Below are 10,342 nucleotides of genomic sequence, written 5' to 3' on the forward strand. Positions count from 1 at the left end.
GAAATTTCTTCTACCCTTGCATAGGTTCCAGGGATCAAACCTAGGTCTTCAGGATTTCCTACTAAGCCTTGTTACCCATTGAATCATTCTCTCCCTAGCGGCCAAGTACTGTTTTACAGGGTGGCTAAAGGTGCGAGCTCTCTGTTGTGCAGCTGGGATTTGAGTTTTACCAGAATGGATGTCTATGAGACATAGTTAATGCCAAGTAAATATTTTTTTTCCTCCATTCAAAATGAAACCAACCAAATAAAAATATTGTTTTTGTCAGTATGATGTAAACTGGTAGTTTAGTATTCATTGATATCATTCCTTAACTCGTTCTTAATTTTTTTTTTTTTTTTTTTTGAGACAGAGTCTCTCTACATAACCCTGTCTATCCTGGAACTTAGTGTTTAGACCAAGCCAGTCTTGAACTCACATGAATCCACCTGCCTCTCTCTGCCTTCCAAGTGCTAGATTAAAGGAATGACCACCACACCTGGCTTTTAATTTTTTTTATATACATAATTTCTCAAGTATAACCTTATCAAAGATTTTAGGTGTCGCTTCTCTGACTTCTTTGGTATCCATTACAGGAATTTGCTGTCAATTCATGGCATCATTATAGAAGATTTAATAACACATGTGAATGGCCAAGACACTATGAAGGCTTTATGGGGATTATGTCATTTAATTCTCAGGAGAAAATTAAACACTATTCTGTCAACCCATTTCCTAGATGAGGAGACTGGCTTAGAGCAGTAAGGTGTTTTGTTGATTGTACAGCTAAGAAGTAACAGAGGTAAATTACTTACCCAACAGAACACAGCCTCAGGGGTGTGTGTACATACTAATACAGAATAGAGACTCCTTGATTTGGGATGGACTTATATCTCAATAAAAATCCTTGCTAGTTGATGATATCCTAAATTGAAAATGTATTTAATACACCTCACCAATTTATATGTACTTAAAACCCTTAAATGACTGTATAATTGGCCAAGACATTTAACAAAAAAATTGTCAGCTGGGCAGATGTGGCACATGCCTTTAATCCCAGCACTTGGGAGGCAGAAGCAGGAGATTTCTGAGTTCAAGGCCAGCCTGGTCTACAGAGTGAGTTCCAGGACAGCCAGGGCTATACAGAGAAACCCTGTCTTGGAAAAAAAAAATTGTCATAAGTCATGCTGATGTATACCTGTACTTATATGTATATGCATAAGGAAGAGATACTGAGGAGTAACACATTTTAAAGTATTTGAGGGTTAATAATATAGTAACATCTAGAGATGAGCCCTCTTATTAGTAATGATACAAATATCAGTTCCTTATAGGGTAAGGATTATCTAACTGTAAGGCTAGGTATTTCTTCCTAAGGACATGATCAATGTAGTTGACAGATGTTGTACTTGTAAATCTACCAAACTTTTCTTCTGCATTTTGCAGACATGTTAGTCAGGATGGTTTAATCCATGGGTACTGCTAATACTATAATCTACAATTATGCTTTCTTGTTATTGTCTCCATTGTAATTCTAAGATATTAAGGTTTTGGTTGTAAACAGTCTCGTTTTGTGAAACTCAGCATTTCTGTTTTAAAAACAAAAGAAATCAACTCAAACTAGTATGTTTGATACTGGTAGTGAAGATATTAGATCATTTTGGAAAGGAGAGTGGACACCATGCCCATTTGAAGAGGTAATGCGTTTTAAAATCATCTTAGGGACTTTTTTCATGGTAAGATTGCTTAGTACAGTGAGTCAAGTTTATAGAGGCAGAAAAATACTCAAAACTACTATAGAGACATTATTATAAGAATGGATTTTTATTGTAATATAACTAACTTTTCATTAGCTTAGGCCTTTTTAAAAAAGAGAAATGTTTAGGTCAGGCATGGTAGTGCTTGCCTTTAATCTCAGCACTTGGAGGCAGAGGCAGGTGGATCTCTAGGAGTAGGCAACTAGTCTGGTGTACATAGGGAGTTTCAAGCCAGCCAGTGCTATACAGTGAGACCCTGACTCATGGCAACAGCAAAAAAGGTATGGAGAGGAGTTTGGTAGAATGTTACTTTCTGGGTAGAGGTGTTTTTACATGGCTGAGACTATGGCTCATTGTGTAAGAATCCTTGCTCTTCAAGCATGAGGATTGGAATTGAAGTCCCCAGCATCCATGTTAAAAAAAAAAAAAAAAAAAATGAGGCATGGCTGCATGTGCCATACCCCAGGGCATGTGCATTGGAATTAGGGTGATAACAGTCAGATCCAAGAGCTCACAGCCCACCTAGCCTCGCCAAAACAGCAAGCTTTATTTCAGTGGGAAACCATGTCTCAGGCCAGTAAAACAAAGAGCAATGGAGAAAGATAACAGATCCATCCAATCTTACATGCATACATCCCGCACACATATACACAGGCACGGCAGGAGGCAATTGAGCTTTTAACCCAAGAAAGAAGTCTATATGGATTTTTTAAATTTTTAGGAAAAAACACAACTTCTTCACTCTCCCCAAATTTAGAAATGCTTGAAGTTATATTCTTTTTTTGTATCTCACAAAAATGAGTGCCTCCTTTGTAGCTTACCATCTTTGGATATTGTAGTTTACACATTAATTTAGTTAAGTCGTTGGTTACTAATTCATTATGTGAAGTACTTTTATATTTTGTCCAAAATTCTTGGTACTTTATTCTAACTGGATCCCGGTGCAGTTGATTTTGGAGTGTCCAATCTGTCCCCTGCCTAGCTTTGTTGTCAGTCTACTTTATTAGAAATTCCATGGTTGTAGGACTGAAGGAATACCACCCATTCCTCACTTCTCTCCATCCCACAGTCTCCCTCAGAGTGACCCAACAAACTGTTAGATTCCATGGTTTTCACCCCAAGCTAATCTTATTTTAAATTTGGAAGATCAAATTATAATTTCTGGTTTTATAAAAGACAAATTTCTCATTGCAGTAGCAGTAATATTTTAACTCTGTAAATATTTAACTTTGATTAATGAATGATCAATTAAATATACAAGAAAACTCTTTAACAAGTCCTTAAATGGAAACTTTTTATTCTTTTGTTTTTAATACTTTTCTTAAATGCAAAGCAAAGTAAAATTTTCCTTGTTAAGATGCAAAGCTAAGTGTCTCTTAGCCTTTTGAAGAGCAGTTGTCCATTATATAATCTGCAAAGTAACAAGAGTTCCTTAGAAGCGGGACATTGTTTAGATTGAAAGCAGTTCTGTCTTGTGTATAAAACAATGATGTGATGTGAGCATTTGTTTACAGTGACAGTCTTGGTTTCACTTAAGTGGCAAAACCCTTTTGAGTGGCCCATGTTTCATTCACCTTAAAGGCTTCATCTTCCCTAGAGCAGAAGCTGTTAGTTCCTCTTGGTTCTGCTACATGGTGTTATTTATGATAATGTCTAGAGACCACGTGACACAGCCAGGAGCATAGGCCTTTTATTTTGTCCCAGACATTTGACAGTGTAAACATACATAAAATACATAAAATTAAATGCTCTTTGTAGTTTGTGCAATAAATTGAAGCCTTAAAAAGAAAATATTTCATTAAAAAAAAAGTCATTAGTTTTACTTAAGACAGGAAAATAGCAGCAAGTACCAAGACATTGTGCACTTCTTTTAATTTAGACAAATTACTTCATTTACATCAAAGTCAGAAATACAAGACTGGCTTTCTTGAATACATAATATAGCTTGAATCACTGGTTAGATAGGGCATGTTTTCCCAACTGTACATCATGGAGGAAGGTTCTCCTTCGTTTCGGAAACTGCAGCCCCTCAGCCTGCCAGCATGACCACAGCATTGAGCATTAAAAGGAGCGAGGCATTGACTTTCCAAGCACTGGCCGCGGAAGGTGGCTGCGTCTTTACACTTGCAGTGGTTTCTTCCCTCCGTAAGTTAAGGGTTGTGCTTTGTTGAGGCATTTCAGAGAAGTTATTTGGCATGCCACTAGTTATGCTGAGGGTCACTGGGGTTGGGGATGATTTTGTTGCACTGGTGAGGCTTGCATTTGAACTCATTCCATCCTGGAGGTGAATGGTTAGAGTTGCAGCTGCCGCTTCATGGGAATTGGTCATTTCTGTGGGTGTGTCTTCTGGGTAGGCCACCAAAGCCCTATCAGTGCTACTAAAAGTGGTATCTTTGCTTAGGGTGACACCAAATGTGGTTTCCTTTCCTCGATATTGTTTGGGTGTTTTGGTCACTTTGGGTTGAGTTACCATACTCAAAGAGTTAAGGGTGTCCATTGTCTGCATCTCACTCATAGTAAATAAGCTTGAGGTAAATCCAGGAGGTGTGGGGTACATGCTCTGTTCCTTTAGAGAGGATGCTTGCTTAGAACAAGGAGTCCCTATCACATGGGCTTTCGTTTCCATCATCCACTTCAATAAGTAAGTAATGTTTTGTTTATGATCACATGACCACCTGTTATTATGAAGAGTTATCTCTTGCAACTGCAAAAGTTGGTCAAAAGACTGTTCTGGAATGAATGTAAATTTATTGTTGTGCAGGTAAAGATGTGTGAGATTTGTCAGGTTTATTAATGTCCCTGGAAGGATTTGTGTCAGTGAGTTATTAGACAGGTCCACGATATGCAGTTTGGAAGGCATGTTGGTTGGAACTGTCCAAAGTTTGTTACTGCTGAGGTTAAGAACCTCGAGACTTCTTAGGGTATTTTTAATGAGAACAACCTTTTCCAGCATATTCTTAGAAACATCCAGGTATTTAAGGTTCCACTGATAAGCAGTATCAGATTTGTCAAGAAGTTTAATATTGTTGTTAGCAGCAGACATGTTCCAGAGAGACCGAGGTAACTGAGCAGGCAGACTTTCAAGCCTGTTGTTTGAAATATCCAGGGTTCTCAGATTGGTATATGGGGTTAACTGGTTATGCAGATCAGTAAAGTGGTTATAAGACAGGTTTAAATATATAATGTTCTCTTGCAGTCCAGGTGGTAATGTAGTCAAGTTTCTGCCTGAACAGTCCACATGCCTGTGCCTCTCTGTGCATGTACACTGGAGAGGACAAATGCATAAAATGCCAGGCGTGAGAAACAGAAGGATGAACAGGCAGGAAGACATTTTCAATATCTGATATTCCATCAAAGCCTGAAAACAAACAGATACATCCTTCTTTTAATATGCAAATTTACTCTCAGCATCTGCATGGGTCAGTTAGCATTCGGCAAAATTTTCAATAAACCTCCTTGTTGTTGAGTCCTTTTATAATTGTTCCAGTGATTAAACTAACAAAGCTGCCCTTCATTTATAGTCCAAATGCCTAATCCTTCAATTGGGGCTATGTGGTGGGTGGGGGTGGGGGAACTGGGGGAGAGAGAGAGAGAGAGAGACAGACAGAAAGGCAGAGAGAGAGAGAGAGAGAGAGAGAGAGAGAGAGAGAGAGAGAGAGAGAGAGAGAGAGAGAGACACTCTCCTACATTTTTTTCTTTATTTTTACCCTTTAGTATATTCATCTTATTTATCTTCTCGGAGCCTTAATATGATAGAATGGCACTGTCTGCAAATGAGGAGTTTTATAGGCTTACTTAGGCTGTTACTATTTTTGATAATGTTTTTGATTCAGAAAAAAAAATGGCTGTCATGTCTGTTTTTCTTAAATCTCTGCAGTATTGTAAGACACGATATGTTTGTAGTTTGAGATGTTAAAACAGATTAAAACAGTTTTTGAAATTTCATCTTCTCATGGATAGCTATATCCTGGTAAAAAAAACGTTTTAATGAACTCGGAAAAATCAAGCCCGATAGCATACCTTTGTAAAGTGATTTTTTTCCCTGTATATTTCAGTACCAATTTTAAAGGAAAAACAATATATGTCTTTACAAAGTGAGTGGACATTAAAATGAAAATCTCGGCTATTACTGCAGCAGGTTTTGGTGCATGCACTTGTTATTGAATATATTCAATCCTAACATTAGATTTAAAAGAAAAAAGCTAAAGGAAAAAAATTCAAAATCTGTCTTTTACTAATTCAAACAACTGCTTACCATAATGTCGTCTTCAATATCAGCATCTCATTTTCTCCGGGAAACTTGCGGCTTAAAGGTCGTCTTGTTGTGGGAGTCGGAAGGGTTTCTGGCTGTGGGCTCTGCTTGCCGGCTCAGCTGCATTGTGTTGCTGTGAGCCGAAGCTCTGCAACCACCTGATCAGCACCACATAGGAGGACTGCAGAGCTGTCATTGGTGCTGACTCAAATTTATTGCAAGAGGCGCATACGCAATAAAATGGACTTTTTTTTTTTTTTTTTTTTTTTTAATTTACAGCCAGGAGAGTGCCTTACATAGCTTCAGTTCTCTGTCAGGTAGAATGCTTCATGCAAATTCGGGCTGGCCTTTACTTCTAGTTTAGGTTGCACATTTAACATTTGCTTGCTGTAATTTTTCTTAAAGTCTCTACATTCTTTCTACATGTTGAAAAATGTTCTTTGTGAATTGATTTCCAGGATAGTCATTGAACTATTTTTAATCTCTGCATTTTTATGTTCTTTTCAAAAACAGTTTAATTGTCTCATAACCTTTTCATATGTCATGATAGAAATCTTGATTTTTATGTTTTCCTCCATCATGGTTGTTATTATATTTAATTAGCTTTTCGAATTTATTAGTCGCTTACGTGTTTCATCTTATCTTTTAGGAAGCACAGGAATACTTCAATATGATTACTTTGTTTTTGCCTTCCTGATACAAAAGATTTTTTGACTAGTGCTGCACACAGGCCAGCTGCGTTGTAGTCACAGTCCCCTTCCCCAGCACATGCATACAGTCCTGCCTTAGTGCCAGGGATCAAATAAGAACAAGCTACATGTAAAATAAGGATGCTGGACTATAAAACAGCAGCAGCCTAAACTAGGTCTTACTGGGTGTTCCTGGCTGGCCTGGACCTTACAGAGATCTTCCTACTTCTGTTTCTCAGTACTAGAATTAAAGATGTGCACTACCATACCCAGTAGATACTAGATATTTTGTTTTGTTTCTTCTCTTTTAATGTTCCACTTTTAATTATCAGTCAAATGGTAAAATAATTGTTTACATTTTATGTATTTGAGTTAGATGGAGTTGTTTGTTTTTGGTTTTGCTTTTTTTTTTTTCCTTCCATAAAACTTGCTTTGGATGGTATGGATAGAGTATTGCTTTCTCCAGAGGTATTGTTGGGACTGAACAAAAGATCATTATTTTTATGAATAACAGTATCAAAGCTGGCGTGGCAGCGCACACCTTTAATCCTTGCATTCAGAAGGTAGAAGTAAGAAGGCCAGGAATTGAAGCCCAGCCTTGACTACACAGCAAGTTCAAGGCCAGCCTAGAATAGATGAGACGCTGTCTCAAAATATAAAATAAAATTCTGGGCATGGTGGTGCTCACCTTTAATCCCAGCACTCAGGTGACAGAAGCAAGGAAATCTCTGTGCATCTGAGGCCAGCCTGGTCTACAGTGAGTCCAAGACAGCCAGGCTACATAGAGAAATGCGACTTCAAATGAAACCAAAATAAACAAAACAAAATAAATAAAACTATTACTTTCCAATTATTTATTCAGTGTTTCATATTTATATGTTATCTTTCCCAGAAAGTTAATAGATAATCAAAATTTTTATAAAATATAACTAGATTCATAGTATTTTAAGTAGACTATATTAATAATCAGTTAAAACTCAAACCTAATTTATAAAATGACCATTTATCATAGGAAAGAAAAGGAGAAAATTAAGATATACTTATTATGAAATTGTCACCATATAAAAACCAGCAATTATTAATTAGTATATTACATTTTAAGTAATACCTTGTGTTGTCTCCTGCTAAATCTCATGGACTGTAGTTTTATTTGTATCTAAAAAGGAAATGATGATATTGAAATCTATAGCTTATCTTCTTAGAAGAGAGCTATCTTGTCGGAGTCACCTTCTAAGTAAAGCTAGTGTCCCTCAGAAAGGATCTGCATCTAAGCAGTCTGCTCCGTTAGTGACTGCTGCTGCTTCAGGGCTTTATTACCGCTTTACTCTGAGTGTTCATTTGGACTTTAGATTCTGTGTATGGATTTCAGAACTTCGTCATCAAGCACGATCCCTGAAAATAATGTTTGAAGTACTATGTTCAGTTTGTTTTGGGGGTGAGAATGGTTTGCTTTCGACAGTTAGCATTTCATGTCAGCTCATGTACCCACCAATACAGATCAGGGATAGGACTAAGGATCAATTTGCCAAGCCTTAAAATCTCTCTTAGGAAGATTCATTCTGCCATTATAGAAGTGGAATTACCTATGTGAATTACACTGATAAGTACCATCAGAAACCCTGTCTCGAAAAACCAAAAAATAATAATAATAATAAAATTAATTAATTAATTGGTTCAAAATTAATTCAAGCGCTGGGCAGTGGTGGCGCACACCTTTATTCCCAGCACTTGGGAGGCAGAGGCACGCGGAGTTCTGAGTTTGAGGCCAGCCTGGTCTACAGAGTGAGTTCCAGGACAGCCAGGGCTCCACAGAGCCCCCCCCCCCAAAAAAAACAGTATTAATTCAGGCTTAGTCTGTATTAGAGACTTTTTGCTAGCACTGTAACAAAATCTCTGACAGAAGCAACTGCAGGAGGAAGAGTTGCTCATGGCAGAGAAGACATGGGCACTGGAGTAGCTTGGTCGCTGGCACAGGATTGGGTCATATCCAGTGGCAAATGAGAAGCAAAACCAAGCTCTAACTGTCGGAGCCCACCCCCAGTGGCTTTAAGGCCATCAGCTCTTGCTCCCAGGGTTAATAACCTCCCCTCAGCACTGCCAACAATAGACCAAATGTCCACACACATTAGGATTGGATTCTTCTATGCATATGTTTTTAATTTCAAATTTATTTTGTATTAAAGATAACTTGTGGGTACTCAAAAAGAAAAATAGGTTGTCATTTCAGTGTATTTCAAATGTAGCAATTGTAATGCTGTTAATGGCTCTGAGAAAATTAAATACTATATTATGGTTTTTTGGAGTTTTTGGTTTTTGATACATGTCCTGTAGACCAGGTTAGCCTCAACTACCTGCCTTTGCCTCCCAAGTGCTGAGACTAAAGACATGAGCTACCATACTTGGCAAGAAGAATCATTTTTAAAAGACAAGTATTTGTTACAATTTATTTTAGATGCTATGCAGAAGCATTAATTATAATTTAGATAGGTTCACCAACTTCACAAATTATATCTATTTAGTCAACTGGTTTAGATTAAGCATTAATCAAGTTGACATTTCTTTTGTATCTGAGGATATATTACTCTAGCATTGTGGCATAGCAAACCACCTGCTGTAGCAGTAGCTATAGGCATGTGTATATGTACATGTATCTGTCCAAGCTTGGAAGTTGTTGCACAACAGTCCATTAGCAGGAAATGCTTCTGTCTCAAGCAGTTTGGAAAGGGATGCTCAAGGGTGGAGGGGTGGCTCAGTGTGCAGCTGTCAATGCAACCTAAATTATGCACTTATATAACTGCATAGTAGGTAGTAATCACTCCAGTTACAACCTAAGTTATGCACTTATATACCTGCATAGTAGGTAGTAACCACTCCAGTGGACCTTCATTCTTTTTTTTTTTTAATCAATTTACTTTTTTTAAAGATTTATTTATTTTATGTATATGAGTACACCGTAGCTGTACAGATGGTTGTGAGCCATCATGTGGTTGCTGGGAATTAAACTCAGGACTTCTGCTCCCTCCCATCCCACTTTTCTGGTCCAAAGATTTATTTATTATTATATGTACATTGTAGCTGTCTTTAGACACACCAGAAGAGGGCTTCAGATCTCATTACAGATGGTTGTGAGCCACCCTGTGGTTGCTGGGATTTGAACTGAGGACCTTTGGAAGAGCAATCAGTGCTCTTACCGCTGAGTCATCTCACCAGCCCTCAATTTATTTTTTTAAATATTTTGTTAGATATTTTCTTAATTTACATTTTAAATGTTATCCCCTTTCCTAGTTTCCCCTCTGAAAATCCCTTATCCTCTCCCTCTCCCTTCTCCCCCTGCTCCCCAACCCACCCACTCCCATTCCTGGTCCTGGCATTTCCCTAAACTGGGGCATAGACCCTCCACAGGACCTAGGGCCTCTCCTCCCATTGATGACCGACCAGGCCATTCTCTGGTACATATACAGCTAGAGCCACAAGTTCTACCACGTGTTTTCTTTAATTGTTGGTTTAGTTCCAAGAAGCTCTGGGGGTACTGGTTAGTTCATATTGATGTTCCTCCTATGGGGCTTCAGACCCCTTCAGCTCCTTGTGTATTTTCTCTAGCTCCTTCATTGCGGACCTTGTACTCCGTCCAGTGGATGATTGTGAGCATCCATTTCTGTATTTGC

At 38.1% G+C, this 10,342-nt stretch overlaps 2 protein-coding genes across 2 annotated transcripts in view; one reads left to right on the forward strand and one right to left on the reverse strand.

Moving 5' to 3' along the window:
- The window catches only part of Nf1 (neurofibromin 1), a 248,403-nt gene that overhangs the window by 163,776 nt on the left and 74,285 nt on the right, over positions 1-10,342 (forward strand). The gene's annotated exons all lie outside the window — the stretch shown is intronic.
- Omg (oligodendrocyte myelin glycoprotein) lies at positions 3,411-6,179 on the reverse strand. The gene is made up of 2 exons (XM_021212540.2): positions 5,992-6,179; positions 3,411-5,094 (listed from the first exon to the last, which is right to left on the reverse strand). The coding sequence occupies exons 1-2, from the start codon at positions 5,992-5,994 to the stop codon at positions 3,766-3,768; spliced, it is 1,332 nt and encodes a 443-aa protein (XP_021068199.1). The 5' UTR covers positions 5,995-6,179; the 3' UTR covers positions 3,411-3,765.

This window comes from Mus pahari, chromosome 14 (genome assembly GCF_900095145.1).
Source record: "Mus pahari chromosome 14, PAHARI_EIJ_v1.1, whole genome shotgun sequence".
Classification (NCBI taxonomy): Eukaryota; Metazoa; Chordata; class Mammalia; order Rodentia; family Muridae; genus Mus; species Mus pahari.